This window comes from Carex rostrata, chromosome 5, assembly GCF_964058835.1.
Source record: "Carex rostrata chromosome 5, lpCarRost1.2, whole genome shotgun sequence".
Lineage (NCBI taxonomy): Eukaryota > Viridiplantae > Streptophyta > Magnoliopsida > Poales > Cyperaceae > Carex > Carex rostrata.
In genome coordinates this window covers 14,518,770-14,536,722 of record NC_135922.1, presented here as the reverse complement: position 1 = coordinate 14,536,722, position 17,953 = coordinate 14,518,770, and the positions used below count along the sequence as shown (strand labels likewise).

Below are 17,953 nucleotides of genomic sequence, written 5' to 3'. Positions count from 1 at the left end.
ATGTATAAAAGTTTGTGCTAACAGCACTAGACTAGATGATAAATGATTCCAAGATTGTTGAAGTTTGATTTACAGAATCTCAATTATTGATCATGTTTATTCAGGATGTGAATAACACTTTTTTATTCGTTTAAAAATCAGTAAAATATTCATAAATAAATAAATGTTCCCCATATAAAAAGACGACTATCAATTATTTATACTCGATTTTTTTTTATAGTAATATGTGAAATAAGTAAAAAAAAAAAAAACCGTGCTTATGTAAGTCTCGAGTTTAAATTAGTCTCAACTCGATAATTTAATTATTTCAATTTTCAAATTCAATTTCTGACTCGAATCGATTTATAAATAAATCTAGGTTAGAACTCGTATCTTATCTTAGTATATATAAATAGCTCATTAGTTATTTTTGATAAAGTATCTATATTCCATAGCTCATTTTGAGCTCAATTCATTTTGTAGCTGTCAAAGGCCCCACTTGTCAGAGACCTCTGAATTCTGGAACAGCTAAGCTAATTTTTTTTTTTTGAGGAAATACCCGTAGGTCAACAGCTAAGTTATTACAACCAAAGCCGCAGGACTGCAAGAGTGCGTATCCTCTGAGATATCTCATATTTTGCGTGACCGACGTGTCCGGTGCCTATTCGGGGATAACGCAGGCGGCAGTATTATTGAGGTTTGAGATTCGTGTAGAATGTATTTGAACGGTTGGAAATTTCCAAAAGGTCACGCAAAATATGAGATACCTCAGAGGATGCGAATTTTTGGAGCAGTATAAATAAATCTAAGCGAAAATGAAATTAAAATAAAAAATAGTACCGTGTGGAATTCATCGAAGGAAATCAAATTAGAAGCGATCGGTTCTAATTGAAGCTGGATTTATTCCTCTCTCTCTGATACTTTTTTCGTCAATTTATTTTGAGCTCTTCCCGATTCTCCTTTGAATTTTCGATCGGAGGCATCGGAGGAAGGAGAGATGAATCCATTTGAAGGGATTTCTCTGTGAAAAAAAGGGGGCTTTCGAAATCACGCGAAAATCGTAGGTATTTGGCGGTATTTGGCGAGAGAGGGTTCGGAATGGATCAAGAGAGCGGAGCTGACGACCATCAGGTTAGAATTTTTTTCTTAATTTCATGATTTAACGGGAAGTTTGGTACTGAATAGATATTTCATCAATTGAATAGTTGACTCATTTGTATTGTTTGTCATTTTGGTGAAATTTTTTATATGTTGCATCTCCTATTATTCCGTGTTTTTTTATAATAAACATGATAAATCACTGGAAATTCATCTAGTGACCTCTTATTGTCTTATGCAAACTCATTTGTGGTAGCAAGTTCTTTGCAAATATATTCAAAACATTCGGATAATTGTTTAGTGATCCATACTAATTTTCTGGGGATAAAGATATCGAAAGTACTGGTTTTGCTTCATGCAGCTCACAGATAATAGAGTCAAACTGAAAAAACATACTACTCCTGTGCTGCATGAAGCCAAAACAGTGCTGTAAATATATTTACCCATTTGCTGGTATGCTGTATTTTTACTATGCTAAGATAGTCTAGGATTAATGGTAGATGAAGTTGTAGGTTATAATATAATAGATATTTGTGAAATCAGGTCATAGTAAACTGTTCAATGAGCAGGGTACAAAAGTTAATTTACATAAGCTAAAATTATCACATCAATTGAATGCTAGGTCCAATTTCGTTTTTATTTCTGTTTCTGATTTCATTGCTGGAGCAAAACGGACATTATTCTCTTTTCTTCTTACAAAGAAATGAGGGGAACAAAGAAATATTAAATTATAACTTGAGCATCAAAATGAAAAAAAAATAAAAAAATAAAAAACCCAAAGAAAATAAAAAAAAAAGGGGACAAACAAAAGCAAAAAAAAAATGAAATTAAACTGGTAGCAGCACAACCGTTTCAGTAAAGGTTCCTTTTTAAATGCTCATTCCTGTACCAAAATAAGGCTCCCATCCTCTAAAAGCTGCAACTGAGTTTTCTCAATCCTTGTATCAGTGGAAGAGCCACTACAAGAATCTTCTCCTTTTAGCGTACCAGAGTTTTGGTGTGGTATATGGTGACCTTGCAACATCGCCACTTTACGTGTACAAAAGTACATTCTCAGGCCGGCTACGCCACTATCAATCAGAGGAAGTCGTATTCGGTGCATTTTCTCTCATATTTTGGACCTTTACGCTTATACCGTTGCTGAAATATGTGCTTATGGTTATAGCTGCTGATGATAATGGCGAAGGTACACACTTTTTACTTTGAGATTAATTTTACTTTTACTAGCAGGGGTTTTCATATCAGCTCATGATTTTATCGGCATTACAGTTCTCCCAAACAAGCTTGTAAGCCTCCATTAACCTTTTATTATAAAGGGGGAATTTCATGTATACCCCTCAAAAACTTCGAAACCCCCACTAAAGTTCATAATATCATATTTATCCTTCTCAATTTCAAAAACTCACAAATTTGCCCATTTTATTGCCTTATCTATCAAAATTCATTTTAAATTTATAAAGTATTCATTTTGCCTTTTTTTTTAAAATAAAAATAAAAATATATAGCATGCTTAAGAAAAATGTCAGTCTTCTAATTGTTCGGATTCTGAGGGCACTGTTCATTTCTCTACTTCTGACGCGTACACAAGCGTATACCTAAATGTCACCGTATACGTGTCAAAAGTAGATAAATTAACCATTTTCCCTCTGAAACCTTGACAGTTAATTTACCCTTAATTTACCAACTAACGAAGATCTTTGTCTGCCAAGCGATGTAATGCTCAAAATCGCTTTGGTCGATTATCGAAAATTGAAACCTTACAGTTAAATTTTTGGAAATGCTCTAAACAGGAGGTACGTTTGCTCTATACTCATTGCTATGCCGGCATGCAAAATTAAGTCTGCTGCCAAATCAGCAAGCGGCAGCATGCAAAATTAAGTCTGCTGCCAAATCAGCAAGCGGCAGATGAGGAGCTCTCAACATATTACGGCACGGGGATGGTGCGTGGTCCCATCTCATCCCCGCTGAAGCGCTTCCTTGAGAAGCACAAGAAGATCCGAACTTGTCTCCTGCTAATCGTCCTCTTCGGTGCTTGCATGTTCATTGGAGATGGTGTCCTCACCCCTGCTATTTCTGGTTATTTTCTTTTGTTTTTTAAAATCTCAAATTGGAATTTTCTTTTTGTATATTTCGTGTATATTGCTCCTGGGGTGCAAATATCAATTACATGTTTTAACAAAATATGGGGAAGATGCAAAAAGTCTTGAGTGAGGCTATTGTACTATGCATAGCGCATAATGGTCCGTACTACGGATCAGTATCTCCATTTTCAAAGTCTACAGTCCATCTGAACCGTTCAACATGATCTCCATAGGAAAATGTACTTGTAGACTTAATTTTATATTTTTTAGAATTTTTTACTATTTTTTATATAGGTAGAAAGTCTCTTGATCTAATATTATAGACCATTCTATAGTAGTGATTTTCTACATCTAAAAAAATAGTAAAAAGAATCTAAAAAATTTAGTATGCAAATGCATTTTCATATGGAGATCACGTTGAACGGTTCAGATTGACTATTTGGACTTTGGAAACAAAAATATTGATCCGTAATATGGACCAATCTGCAATATGCATAGTAACATTGCCTCACTCATTTTCAAGAGTTTAAGCATTCTAAAGAAGAAATTGACATCCTGTATCATCTAGTACTTAGGTACATCTGCAATATACTCGCAGGATATATTCTAGCTATGTCACCCTTTACAGGATGTCAAAGTGATTGCAATTATGACTTCCAAAGTTACCTAAATATATATATATAGAGTAAAGCTAGGGTGTGACGTGCTCACCAAGAAAGTTTGGTGAGCATAACTCCAAAAGTATATCGGATCGACGTCAAATGTCGAATCTAAACCGTTGAAATCCATGTACTTCATGAGTGATGCATATACATGCAAAATTTTGAAAGTTTCGAGTTTATTTGCTACACGGTCAAGTGGTCAAAGAAATGAACATTTTGTAAGTTAATTTATAAGTTATTTTATATATTCAATTTTTATTATTTCTTTGACCACTTGACCGTGTAGCAAATAAACTCGAAACTTTCAAAATTTTGCATGTATATGCATCACTCATGAAGTACATGGATTTCAACGGTTTGGATTCGGCATTTGACGTTAATCCGATATACTTTTGGAGTTATACTTACCAAACTTTCTTGGTGAGCACGTCACACCCTAGCTTTACTCTCTCTCTCTCTCTATATATATATATATAAAGAGAGAGAGAGACATTTTGGCAGCTTCTGCCAAATTTTCAAAAAAAGAGAGAGAGAGAGAGAGGTTGGCTAATATCAAAACGTTATATTCAGAGCTATGGTGCAACTAATTGGTTTTCCAATTTCCAAAGTCCAAACAGCCGATCCAAACCGTTAGATGTGATCTCTATATTAAATGTGCTTGGAGACCAAATTTTACATTTTTTTTGAATTTTTTTACTATTTATTAAGTCAGTTTTAAAATCACTGATTTTAATAAACATGGAAAATTTTCTGGATCATTGAAAACAACAATTTTAAAACTGGCTTAATAAATATTAAATAATTCCAAAACATGTAAAATTTGGTCTCCAAGCACATTTTAATATAGATTGAATGTTGAACGGTTTGGATCGACTGTTTGGATTTTGAAAATGTAAAAACCGAATCGTTTGTTCCATGGTCTAGGAACAAATGTTTTGATATTAGCCAACCTCTCTCTCTCTCTCTCTCTCTCTCTCTATATATATATATATATATATATATACTATTTTACCAATTCTGCCCGGAGGCTCGAGTAATCTGAATATTGCTGTAAATGAACTGGAGAACTAGTGTGAATTCTTTGTTGGAAAGCTTATGCTTTGGATGTTACAACTGATCAAATTCTTTTTATCGCTTTTGTTTTCAGTTCTGTCCTCCATTTCTGGGCTGCAAGTACCTCTGAAGGAGCTACGAGACAGTATGTGTTTCTATTTTTATATCTGCTATTCTTATATTGATTATTTCTCTATTGGTTTGCCAACACTAGAACCAATTGACCAAAAATAAGCATTTTTCTATAGAGTCCATGTTGTTGTTAGCTCGAGCTTAGCCATCTGAGAAAAAAAAGAGAGCCAAAGTCGGTACCTGTTTATTATTGTTTATTTGACAGATATGTTCAGTAACTTCATTGAAATAGGTGTTACTTTTTAAGAGGCCACTGCAATAGAAATTCATTCAATTTGTTTATTGAAAAGAACAGAGCAGTGATCAGATTAAGAAAATGTAGATGCTCACTAACCTTTTATGATAAAAACAAAACATTCAGCATTGGTTATAGTTTAATCACCTCAGAAGAAATTTATTAAAAAAAGAAACACAAGCATATTCCATAACTTCCCTGTTGTAATTGCATATGTTGCCACAACAGGAGAGGTCGTTATCATCTCATGTGTGGTTTTGGTGGGCCTCTTCGCATTGCAGCACCGTGGAACCCAGAAGGTCGCATTTCTCTTTGCGCCGATTGTGATAATCTGGTTGATTTGCATTGCGGTCGTAGGGGTGTACAACACAATCTGCTGGAACCATCAAATCTACCGGGCCCTCTCCCCGCATTACATCGTCAAGTTCTTCCAACTGACAGGAAGAGACGGCTGGATCTCCCTTGGAGGGATTCTTCTTTCTATCACCGGTAATTCTGAACTGCTCCTTTTATTATTTTTTACAACCATTTCATTAGTCTGCTGTGAGAGATGAGAGCATAAAAAATGTTGTCTGAGATTATCCTTTTACTGAGGCAACCAAAAACTCATCTACCTTTTTATTGTTAGCTTTTTTTTTCTGCATATTTGAATAACTATTGTTCAGTTTTCTTACATGTATTTTCATTGGCTGTGTAGGTACCGAAGCTATGTATGCCGATCTTGGGCACTTCACTGCTTCATCAATTAGGGTATGTATATTTAACACCACCTGGGGTGGTTTATTCTAGTACTGAAATAACATCAGTTCAATGTGAGAAATGCTCGGCCAAGGAAAGATATGATAAGTTGGATCAAATTTTGTATTCAACTGTGTCTATAGCTTTTGTTGGATAGGGACTATAGGAAAGATGGAAGGGGAGGGAAAGAAAACTTCATAAATCATTATGTTTGGTTGGATAATTAATAGTAGTTTTGAGTATTAACCTCGTGTAACCCTCTAAAGCTTATATTTTATTGCGTCCCAGATTGGGGTGTAATGGAAGGAAACAAGACCAACCAAACAAGAGGTTGGAATATAATAGCAACTGTCCTTTTCATTCCTTTCCATTCCGTTTGACTCTTCAACTTCTTTACCCTTCACCTCCTGTCAAACAAATGTGGTATTAAGGAGAAGGGTCGAATGGAAAATTGTGAAAAATATAAATAAGCACCACACTGAACAAGATAGTGACTAAGTTATAGATGAGAGTCACCAAACCAAAAAGTGAATAATCAAATTATAATATCAGAAGGTCCCTTGTTAACTCGATATTTAATGTTTGTGCAGCTGGCTTTTGTTTCTTTTATATATCCATGCCTGGTATTACAATATATGGGTCAAGCTGCTTTTCTTTCTAAGCACAGAACTACTGCAGCTGCCAGTACTATCTTCTATGATTCTATTCCAAGTAATGTCTTCTGCATATGATTCCATCTGAAATACCTGAATTACTATTACATTAGTAAATTTTTAAAAAATTTATATTATTTCCGGTGCAGCACGTGCATTCTGGCCAGTTTTTGTCATTGCCACACTTGCTGCTATTGTTGGAAGCCAAGCAGTTATATCCGCAACCTTTTCAATTGTGAAGCAGTGCCATTCTTTGGGTTGCTTCCCACGTGTGAAGGTCGTTCACACTTCTAGGTGGATCTACGGCCAGATTTACATCCCTGAAATAAACTGGATTCTCATGGTACTGTGTCTCGCTATCACCATTGGCTTCCGTGACACCACTCTCATCGGCAATGCTTACGGTATATTATATTAACTAGCAAATTACAACTTTTGGGGTGTGGGTGAGAGGTGCATTTTTTTTTTTGGTGGTTTTATTTCTTTCATATTGAGTTTAGGAAGAAATGGGGTTATATAAGAAAGAAAAAAGTTTCATCAAATGCTTAGGAAAACAAGAAAGCTTGTACTGGTACAATGGTTCAATTTGGTACTGATCACAATTGTTTTGATTAAGTATATTAAATTATTACTGTGAAATTATAAGACAAGACTACTTGATTCTTAAAATTTCTGATGATGTTGTCTTGAAAATTTCAGGCATTGCATGCATGACTGTTATGTTCATCACAACCTGGCTAATGGCACTCGTTATAATATTTGTGTGGAACAAGAACCCGGTACTCGCTTTCCTCTTCCTCATCTTCTTTGGCTCAATTGAGGCTGCATACCTCTCCTCCTCTCTCATGAAGGTACCCCAGGGGGGCTGGGCCCCACTTGCCCTCTCCTTAGTCTTCATGTTTATCATGTATGTCTGGCACTATGGGACCCGCCGCAAGTACCAATACGATCTCCAAAATAAGGTTTCAATGAAATGGATTCTCACCCTTGGACCCAGCCTCGGCATCGTGCGTGTACCTGGCATCGGCCTCATATACACTGAGCTGGTTACCGGTGTACCATCCATCTTCTCCCACTTTGTAACCAACCTTCCAGCCTTCCACCAAGTCCTGGTTTTCATCTGCATAAAATCAGTACCAGTTCCCTATGTGCCAGAAGACGAGCGGTACCTCATTGGACGAATTGGACCCCAAAATTACCGTATGTACCGGTGCATTGCGCGGTATGGATACAAGGACGTGCAACAAGATGATGACCACTTTGAGGACCAGCTTGTACTGAGCATTGCAAAATTCATTGAAATGGAGGCCGAAGATCTGGCTACGGCCTCGTCGGGTTCCTATGACCCGTCAAACGAAGGCCGAATGGCGGTGATAAGGACTTGTGATTTGTTGGCTAATTCAATTATGATGAAGGAGGAAGATGAAACGATTGGTGATGATAACTCCATCACAGTTCTGAGCTCCCGATCAGAGACTCTGCAGAGCCTGCAGTCAGCGTGCGTGCAGGAGTCACCCAGTTGCCGCCGTCGTGTGCGCTTCGAGTTGCCGCTACCCCGGGCCAATTCTATGGACCCTCAGGTTAGTCCAGTTATTGTATGGCGTGATTCATGAAATGAGCAACTAGTTGCTGCACATGCTACTTGTGCTGCTCTTGATTTGCTCCAGACCAAAATCGCCTTTGGTGCATAAGCCTCAAAATATGAAAGGTAGCCATGGGAAAGGATAAAAAAACCAGGTTAACCCTCTATAAGCATAAGAACTGTCACCATACCCCTAAAGGTATAAAATGTTAAACTATGATGTGAACAGTTCACCACTTCTTGTTCTCTTGCACAAGTAAGAAGTGCTTTATTAATTTTTTTTTTAATGAAGAATTATTAGGATAGAGAGGGCATATTTGATATTTCTCATGTTTTTTAGACACAAGGGAATATTTTAAATAGTCCAAGAATTGCAAAGCAGATGCAAAGTTTCTCATTTATTGGGTACTTTTTATGATTCCATAAGTTGGCTTGGCGTGCAGGTAAGGGATGAGCTGAATGCACTGATTGAAGCAAAGCATGCAGGTGTGGCATACATAATGGGTCACTCATACGTCAAGGCAAGAAGAAATTCATCATTTGTCAAGAAATTTGTCATTGATGTGGCATACTCTTTCTTGCGCAAGAATTGCCGAGGTCCCTCAGTGGCACTACATATCCCCCACATTAGTCTAATTGAGGTCGGCATGATCTACTATGTCTAGAACAGCTGTTTGTGTAATCAGTGATTTCACTGTCATGAGGTGCAGTAATCTCTCTCTCTCTCTCTCTCTCTCCCTCTCTCTCTGTTTGTTTGGGCAGGGGGTGGTGTTTAGAGTTAACTGCTTAAACTGTTGTGCATGCCAAAAGGTGTTAAGAGTGCAGGATATGTTAATAAAAAAAATGTATGCTTGTTTGAAAGAAAAGGTTGACGGATCAACAAAGTTAACTTACATTTAAGAATACTACTTTGGGTTAACCTGATACTTTAGCAGCCCATAATTACAGCGAGTCACTAACTTTACTATGCAATGTATATAACCTGACGAGGGTCATTAAATTTACAATCTGACAGGAGTTACAGTTCCATCACTTGGGTTTAGCAAATTCTAAGTTTTGTATGTTTTGCAAGTTGAAGGTTCAAGTTTTATGTGACACTTGATCTTGATGCAAGCTTCTTTAACTAATTTGGCCAATTTCCATTCTTTTGCAGTATGATAATGGCAATTGACTCCATGGAGATGAAGGATCGATGGTGCTTTTGTTACATAAACATGAAAGATGAAATCATGTTATATGGCCATGATCTTTTTTCTCTTTTGGTCGAACTGTGAATAGTTTGTACTTTGTAGCATAGCTTGAGTAATAAAATGTTCAAGCTTTCTCTTGCAAATTTTAAATATATTTTAGCGCATGCCAGATCAAATTTTTGTCCCGTGATTTCTCATATAGATTATGTCATACTGACCAGTGTGTGCATCTTTTTTATTTTATTTTATTTTTCTTATATTGTACATTATCTAACATAAATGTCTTTGAAAAGCTTATATAGATACTTTCAATAAACCTTGGTTAATGCTTGTTACATCAATAAGAACTATAATACAGTTTGAGCCTCTTTTAAGCGAGTCCATATCCTCTGAGGTAACAGAATATTTCTGTTTTAGACCCCGTCTAATCAAAATCCAAGTTAATCCGAGCTGAGGTTAAATGCACAAGGCCCCTTAATATTCCAGTGAATTCTAATCAGATGGTCCGAATCTAATCTGAAATATTCTGTTACCTTTGGGTGATATGAATTCCTTCTAAGCTACGTTTTCTTTTAACTTGCCATTCAATTTAAATTTTGTTGCGTCCGTTTGGTTGGCTATTTGATTAGTTGAATTTGGTATTTTTCCTGCTACTTGCCATTCATCTCATCGAGTGTGCTATGGAAATTCAACGAGGTGCTAATGCCAAACCGGTTCTATAGCCCAACATATTAAAACAATAGGGAAAATCTACAAATTAATTCATCAGTTTCGATCCAATTATACACCATGACAAGTTTTCATCTTTTTGCCACCTTTCATTAAGACTTTTTCCTACTAAAAGGTAAAATCTAAAATTGTAAATTTAAAAACTAATGGTTCTCCCACAGGTAATAAAGAAAGTTCAAAAATAATGTATTGCATCCATGCTTTTAACCTCGAAGAACCAAGATGAGCTTACAAGACAGTCCACAAGGGGCCTTATTTTTATACTAATTTATCAGTCTACTGTTTATACAAATAGATATCGGAACTATATAACCAACCAAATAGTGAAAAAGTTGGCTGGCATATTTACATCGAGGCTATTATATTTACATCATTTGATAGACAAGGCGGTATACACCTCTTCATTTCTTGTTCAAAATGTTCTCAAGTCCATCTGATGATGTGACTATTGGGCTGCACTTGAAATTCTGGCATACATGTGCTGCAGCCGGTACATCAGGTGGGCCACCACAAGCCATTTGAGCTATATTCTGGTTTGTTTTCTCCCAAAAATCCATTGCTTCTGCATTTTTCGGGTCAATTTGGATCACCTGCATAGCATAGATCAGACAAGTCACCAACTTAAGATGCTCAATTCAATGCTAGTCTTAGCAAACACCAGTGACCTGAACCAGAAATAACCTCATGTGAATTTCACATTAAATGGTGGTTTTTCTCAAAAAAAAAAAAATTTGGTTAAAAAAAAGGTTCTGTAGATCTACACAGAGAACCCTAATGATGTAATAACTTCGAAAATTAATGTACACAAATTTCAAGGAGTACCATACTGGTAAGTGATACATTTTTATTCCTTACATTCCCCTTGTGATGAAGTTGAAATTCACACTTGAATTAAGACTCAATCAGTAGCGTACCAGTACCAGTCATGTTTGAACTCTAATCCATAGTTTCCAACCAGAAAAACTTACAGTTCTATTAGGATCATATGATGCAAAAGCAGTTGCAAGCATCTCTTTGTATTGTGGTGCTTCCTTGTCACCAACCAACACAATTTGCTTCCTTGATGGAACTGAAAGCATGTCAGCAGCACAACACATTAGTGGCACTGCCACACTTTGTTCGCTCAATCTCGTCTCAAAAACTGCCTGCAAAAATAAAGATTAATGGCACTGCATGTCAGCGCACATTAGTGAGGGGTTTTAACTTCATCTACTGTGAAAATATAGAGAATCATTATAAAATCTCCAAAAGGAGAACATCAGAAACACCCACGGAATATGCCATTCAAGACTAAAATATTTCTTACCTGTTTCCTTCAAAAAAGGCCAAACTACCTCTAAGTATAACTACCATTGAAAGGATTATATGATTAATTTTCATTTTAAAGGGGCACAGCAATCATAATATTTTTTAACAATTGTAGGAACAGAAAATCTAAACACCATATTTATGCTAAGTTGCTGATTGCAACATTTCAATCATCACTACCATGGTAATACCCAAAAAGCCTCCGGATCTAAAACTTTGTCAACTAAACAATTTCTTTCCATGGTAATACAGATAAATAAAATGATATATATTTTTGACAAACTACTTCTGTGAACTCAGAAAGCCTTCTAATACAGTTAGAAATTTAGAATCAAAGAGAGAGAGTACCAAAAGATGCTCAGCAGTCTGCCTATAGGTGTCAGACTTGTCGGTACCAACAAAAGACGCAAGTCTTATTAGATTGATAGCAGAGACCGAGTTTCCTGACGGCTCGGCCCCATCATGATCTTCTTTAACACGCAAAAGCACTGAGGGGTCCTCCCCTGGAGTGTTGAAGTAACCACCCCCTTCTCTATCTAGAAATAGTTCATCCTGCAACAAGTACAATCCACAAACTAATAATTGAGTTCTACAAGATTCTCGCCACACCATGCCATGCATAGGGATATTAGATTGTGGATAAAACTGGACTTGAGTTCTTCAGGCCGAATTTTATTTCAGGTTGTTCTTCTTGGGTTATTAGTCCCGTTAGTATACCAAATCAACAAGTTTTAGACTATCAAGTAATAGTATACCAAATCTGCATAATGGTGCTTGCCTGAGTGGTCTGGAGCTGTATGGCCCATTGAAGCCAATCTATATTACCCCCATATTCATAAAGATCGAGGAGTCCCGATATGAGAAAAGCGTAATCATCAAGGAATCCTGGAGCTTTAGATGGGCCATTACGGAAGCTGTGTTGTAACCGATTTGTGATTTCGTCATATAGCTTCCTTTTAATAAAAGACACTGCCTTTTCTGCTGCTTCAAGATATTCACTTGGCTACAACAATTCGGTGCAAAATTTCATGTTCAGACTAGACAAGTCATGATTGTACTTTAAATGACAGTGCATGAGTTAGCTTCGTACATGGATTCTTGATGCATTAATCCAAACATAGGATAGAAAGCACATCTCTTGGAAGTTTCTAACAATTTACTGTTCTACCCAAATTTAACCTGTTTCCTAATTTTCTTTTTTTTCTTCTGTTCAGCATAATAATTCCATGTACATCTAAGGTTTACTGGCAGAGCCTACATATTACCTGTTTGTCCCATAACCTAAGTGTTCAGATTTACTGGCAGAGCCTACATATGTAATGTTAATTATAGATAATTGCAAATAGTAACAGAGAAGTAAGAAGACTTGCATCAGATCCAACTACAGGAAAATGAAACCCAATGCCTTTTGGTTCTAGGTTGAGGATCTGTGAAGCTCTCGCTAAAGCAGAAATAACAAGCCCATTCCATGAGACGATCACCTGTGTACACATTTCCAGTTAGTTGCAATCAATTCACATAAGTAGCAGGAGGAACGAAACATCAAAAGGCTAATTACATGCATAGGTGTTTCCCACTTAATTTTTTTTCCGTATACCCATCTCTTAGAAAGCAATTCATCTCTTCTGAGATAGCATACCCATCTCTTCTGATATTAAGTAGATTTTAGGTTCTCTCATGATGTATGTGCTTTTATGTGTTTCTATTGATTGGAGTGGGCCACTTTTTCTCTTTATAAATAACAGATGCACACAAAAATATCAGGCTAGTTAGCATGAATTTACTGACTAAATCCATCCCCATGTATAAATTTGAACAAATCCAATAGACAGAAATATATACAAGAATACTGCTCAATAAAAGGAAAGTATGTTCAGCCATGCATCTGCCCAAAAACATGTGCACAGGAATTCCATGCATGAATGAATCAAAATCTCTTTCTATCCATGAACATATAAGTATGCTTGGGTGCATAGATTAATGGATGCATTCCATGCATGCATTGCATATGCCAATGTATGTTGCAAATACGTGCATGGGATGATGGAACTAGAGAGGCATATCGCATATTGGCATGACATCATGAACACAAACCAAGACAAAAAAAGAGAGGAACCTTGTCATCTAAATGGGGCCGGGGACGTTTCGACCGCACCTCAAATAGCTTTCTCCTACAATCACCTAGAACGCTCGAGTATTCATCCAGAGACATGCCATGCTTAGAAGCCATGTAGGAGATAGGTCTCCTCTCAAAAAGAACATTTTTGCCTTTGAACTCGTCATGGGGATCACTCCTCCTTGACAAGTCACAATTCCCAGATGATTTGACATAGTAGTGATCCTTGAAGAGATTGGCATTGTCTCCAAGGATCTCATCTATCTACATAAGTACAGTAATTAACAATCCAGTTGATAAGTTTTACCAATAGCAAAACAAGTGAAACACAAAATAGCAACTAATTATTAGCCGACTTATTGGTACACTATTGAGAATCAGGATTGTATTTATGGCCTGGATTTATCTTCATTTATTCTGTGGCATCATCGTATATGACTTGTACTTTGTTTCATCTGCTAAAGAAAAACCTGGTTATCAAACTAAAAAAGCAAACATCTGAAATTACCTCTTCACTCGACCAATAATAGAATGCGCCTTCTTTCTTTCTAGGTGCGCCCTCATGTTCATAACTATCAGCATCTTCGGCTGAATAGATTTCGCCTTCTTTTCCAATCATGTCTCTCCTCAAATAGTCCAGAATGTCACGTGCAATGGAGGAATAATAGTTGTCTCCAGTTATCAAAAATGTGTCCAGGTATACATTCACAATTTGTCCCTGGTCATACAACATCTTCTCAAAGTGTGGTACTGCACAAAATTGAGACAGAAATTGAGAATAGGACATTAAGAAAAGGGAGAATTTCATGCATACCCCTCAAAACTTCAAAATTATGTATCATATTTACCCTTCTAAATGTCAAAAACTCACAGATTTTCCCATTTTATTGTCTTTCCTATTAAAACACACTAAAATTTATAAAGTACCCGTTTTAGCCTTTATTAAAATAATAAAAAAATATGTAGCATGTTTAAAAAAAATGTCAGTATGCTAATTGGTCAATTTTCGAGGTCAAATGGGTCATTTCTCTACTTCTTACACATACACAGTGATACTTAGGCATATGCTTGTGTAAGTGTCAGATGTAGAGAAATGACCTATTTGTCCTGGAGAAAAACATGCTACATATTTTTTATTTTTCATAATAAAGGGCAAAACGGGAACTTCTTAAATTTAAAATTAGTTTTAATAGAAAAAATAGTAAAATGGATAAATTTTTGAGTTTTTAGAACTTAGAAGGGTACATGTGTTATTATGAACTTTAGAGGGGGAAATACATAATTTTGAAGTATATGAGGGATATACATGAAATTTCCCCTCGTGAAAAAATTGCAGTTCCAGGGAAACTGATACACAAAGTAACAGGTAAGTGAAAACTAACCATGCCAACATTCATCAACACTATATCTATGGAATCCGCCACCAACATGGTCATGAATTCCCCCTCTGGCCATGCATTGCAAAGTATGTGTCACCATTTTCATCAGATCTCCTGCTTCGCTATCTTTCCCACTCTCCATTAGCTGCTTATGTTTGTACAACATCACACAATCCTCGACGGGTCGGGGAAATTTTGGTGCAGACCCGAATCCACCAAATTTAGGGTCATAGCTGCTTGTCAGCTGAAGAGAAAAGAAGTTTGAATGTATGGGTATTGAAAAATCATGTTAATGATGCAAAAATTATTGAATGGTTAAAATATATTGTTCCTTTGAGAGTGTGTGTGCATTGAGAAATATGTATATATATGAATCCAGCAGGTTATTGTTGAAGGAACAGAATTCACTCCATCTTTAGTCTCTCCAGGGGCTAAAGCATTGAGCGACTCGGAAAAACCCTTTCTTTCTCGATTCTTAAAAAAAATAGAAAATGACATATATTTCTTCTGGATGATACAAACAGAGAAAGTTGGGTCAGTCATCTTTAGTCTCTCCAGGGTTAAAGATTAACAATGTTTTCAGAAAATAAACTATATTGGAGGACAAGGTATTGAGTAAATTTACAACAATAAATATATAAAAAGGAAAGGAAATTGAAGAACCTGTTCAACACATTGATTCAAGCAACGATGTGCCAGGTCATCAGAAACTTTGGTGGACTTAGCAGAGGTTGATAAAGCCTCTGTCAGCTGATCTATTGCTTGGGTCCCACCCATTTCCAGTGTTTCTCTCTTTGTATCCCATGCTTGCTTCACCTTTCTGAAAAATTAACCCAGTTCAGACTGAAACGCTTCCTTAAAAATAATAATTTCATCGAAGTATTTACCCTTGAAATATACAAAATCATCTTGCCAGAATAACAAAAGAAAAATAAATAATTTTAAACGATCAAATTGTTCCAACCTTAAAACAGTCTTGAAGCCAGCTCGGTTATACTTATCATCTGGAGGAAAGTAGGTCCCACCCATCATAGGCTTCAAGTTAGGAGAGAGGAACACACTCAAAGGCCAGCCACCACTGCCATATAGTGCTTGTATGAAAGTCATGTACACCTACAATAGAAAAATATTATTATCGTTTAAACTAGAAAAGAATAACAACAAGCAACAAGAATTGATAAATTAGCAAAAATCTGTGCTACCTATTCTTTTTTCCAAATTGTAGTACAGTGCTTGAATATATGCAATAGCTTGGTACTATACTCGCAAATCTAGAAATGACTCTTAATTAACAGTGGCAGGGTTGCATGAACTAGTTGGATACAGTGCTGATAATAACCAGTACTTGCGTGTGCAAGCAAATGAAGAACAAAAGAAATTTGGCTAACCTTGTCAACATCTGGTCTCTCTTCCCTATCAACCTGTTTCATATAAAAATAAAAATAAAGAGCTGAATTACTGAAATGCTACATTTGAAAACGATACCTCAGTCTTAGTATGAGGTCAAGTCTCAACCTTGCCCCCATTATCCTCGTTGACTAACCCAATGCTATGAAACTAAACCCCTAATTAGTCTCAAACAAGCCTAGAAAAGAGCAGTGGCGGAAGTAAACAGAGGGGAAAGGGTGCTAAGCACCCCCTATAAATTTGAATTTTTATCAGTTTTGTCCCTTAAAAATTTAACTTCTACAAGAAATTATACTATTAGCCCCCATCATAAATTAAAATAACACTACTTTTCTTTATCCAGCCCCCACTATCTCATTTTTCTGGTTCCGCCCCTGGAAGACAGGGCAAACCCAAATTAGCAACATTAACCATTTATAGTACTGCAAATATGAGCCAAATATATAACTCAGTTTGCTTTTGTAGTAAACAAAGACACAGTAACAGCAGAAAGAAAAACCTTGATGCTAACAAACCAATCATTTAGCAATTTGGCAACCTCTTCATTTTCAAATGACTCCACCTCCATTACATGGCACCTACGGAAATATTTAGGAATGAACAACATCAAATCATACAGACTAGAAATGCCTTCCATATCAAGAAATAGAAGAAAAATGAATATAAGGGTATCAAATTGAAAATATTACCAGTGACATGTGCTGTACCCAACTTCACAGTGTCAAGGCAATAATGGCCGCGAATAAGGATCAACCAATTGAAACATATTAGCACAAGTTGACATAATTACTTGAAATTAAGAATAAGTAAATTAATAATTTCCAAGAAAAACTAGCAGAGAACTAGAGACATCTACTAACTTGAAAGGAAAATAGGTACATCTCTTTTACGAGCAGCTTCAAAAGCCTCTTCTCCCCATGGATACCAATCAACCTTTAACCAAACAGATCACTTGTCAGTATGCAATTCCAATATCAAAAATTAGAAAAGTTGTACCAAGTAACGGAGGAAAAAGCCTAGTCGTACCAGTATTTCACCAACTGTGGTACCTATCCAATCTTCAGTTAGACTACACAATTTTGGTACAAAAATGGCGCAAATTCACAATTAAGAACATCATTACGGAAGCTCAGGTATACCGTATACACTGTCTTGTAATATAGCCCCGAAAAGAAGAAAAATAATAATTATCCTTCCATACAGTTCCCGGTTAACTGTTCGACGAAATGCTTGACAGAAAGAAGAAATAGCAAGAGAAGAAGCACAAAAATAGCATGCGATGAACATACCGGGTTGTGAGCGTGCTGAAGGAGGTAGGGGCTGTGCTCGGACGCAAGTCGGTTCGTGTGGCGGGTAGGAGCAGTTGACCCGCCAGGCCCGGATGCGGAGGTAGACATGGCGGATTTGTAAAGGAAGGAGGTTAGTGTACGGCGAGAGGCGAGAGAGATGGAAGAGAGAGAGCGAGAGAGCATGAGAGTGCGGTGGGAAGGTAATGGAAAGGAGAAGAGGAGCGAGCGAGAGAGAGAGAGCGCAGTCGCGCCTCGGTGCGAGAGCGCCATCTGGACTTTGAAATATCGTGTTGGTTTTGACTTTTGAGCGAGCGGTACCATG

At 36.7% G+C, this 17,953-nt stretch overlaps 2 protein-coding genes across 6 annotated transcripts; one reads left to right on the top strand and one right to left on the bottom strand.

Moving 5' to 3' along the window:
• Nucleotides 1-835: 835 nt before the first annotated feature.
• On the top strand, nucleotides 836-9,600 carry KUP3 (K+ uptake transporter 3). 3 transcript variants are annotated; one of them, XM_078302500.1, is made up of 12 exons: nucleotides 836-1,110; nucleotides 2,026-2,263; nucleotides 2,868-2,942; nucleotides 2,983-3,153; nucleotides 4,968-5,018; nucleotides 5,469-5,729; nucleotides 5,938-5,990; nucleotides 6,569-6,689; nucleotides 6,781-7,035; nucleotides 7,331-8,211; nucleotides 8,657-8,917; nucleotides 9,395-9,600. In XM_078302500.1, the coding sequence occupies exons 1-11, from the start codon at nucleotides 1,078-1,080 to the stop codon at nucleotides 8,876-8,878; spliced, it is 2,361 nt and encodes a 786-aa protein (XP_078158626.1). In that variant the 5' UTR covers nucleotides 836-1,077; the 3' UTR covers nucleotides 8,879-8,917; nucleotides 9,395-9,600. The 3 variants fall into 3 exon arrangements, with proteins under 3 accessions (XP_078158626.1, XP_078158624.1, XP_078158625.1); XM_078302498.1 differs by having other exon boundaries at nucleotides 9,367-9,600; XM_078302499.1 differs by lacking the exon at nucleotides 9,395-9,600 and adding an exon at nucleotides 9,292-9,377.
• Nucleotides 9,601-10,306: 706 nt separating this feature from the next.
• LOC144554196 (catalytics) lies at nucleotides 10,307-17,934 on the bottom strand. Of its 3 annotated transcripts, XM_078302501.1 has the most exons (15): nucleotides 17,632-17,933; nucleotides 17,203-17,275; nucleotides 17,032-17,053; nucleotides 16,842-16,920; nucleotides 16,324-16,356; nucleotides 15,900-16,048; nucleotides 15,599-15,755; nucleotides 14,939-15,179; nucleotides 14,065-14,306; nucleotides 13,557-13,820; nucleotides 12,811-12,921; nucleotides 12,219-12,443; nucleotides 11,789-11,992; nucleotides 11,101-11,277; nucleotides 10,307-10,722 (listed from the first exon to the last, which is right to left on the bottom strand). In XM_078302501.1, exons 1-15 carry the CDS (start codon nucleotides 17,899-17,901, stop codon nucleotides 10,534-10,536), a joined length of 2,436 nt encoding a protein of 811 aa, XP_078158627.1. In that variant the 5' UTR covers nucleotides 17,902-17,933; the 3' UTR covers nucleotides 10,307-10,533. The 3 variants fall into 3 exon arrangements, with proteins under 3 accessions (XP_078158627.1, XP_078158629.1, XP_078158630.1); XM_078302503.1 differs by lacking the exon at nucleotides 13,557-13,820 and having other exon boundaries at nucleotides 17,632-17,934; XM_078302504.1 differs by lacking the exons at nucleotides 16,324-16,356; nucleotides 16,842-16,920; nucleotides 17,032-17,053; nucleotides 17,203-17,275; nucleotides 17,632-17,933 and adding an exon at nucleotides 16,138-16,167.
• Between the last annotated feature and the right edge of the window lie 19 nt (nucleotides 17,935-17,953).

Coding starts and splice junctions, on each gene's coding strand:
- KUP3 (XM_078302500.1), top strand. CDS start 1,078: ATGGATCAAGAGAGCGGAGCTGACGACCATCAG. Junction 5,019..5,468: donor TCTGAAGGAGCTACGAGACA/GTATGTGTTTCT, acceptor TTGCCACAACAG/GAGAGGTCGTTATCATCTCA. Junction 7,036..7,330: donor TCTCATCGGCAATGCTTACG/GTATATTATATT, acceptor TGAAAATTTCAG/GCATTGCATGCATGACTGTT.
- LOC144554196 (XM_078302501.1), bottom strand. CDS start 17,901: ATGGCGCTCTCGCACCGAGGCGCGACTGCGCTCTCTCTCTCTCGCTCG. Junction 12,922..13,556: donor GGCCCCATTTAGATGACAAG/GTTCCTCTCTTT, acceptor ATGTGTACACAG/GTGATCGTCTCATGGAATGG. Junction 12,444..12,810: donor TTCCTGTAGTTGGATCTGAT/GCAAGTCTTCTT, acceptor GAATTGTTGTAG/CCAAGTGAATATCTTGAAGC.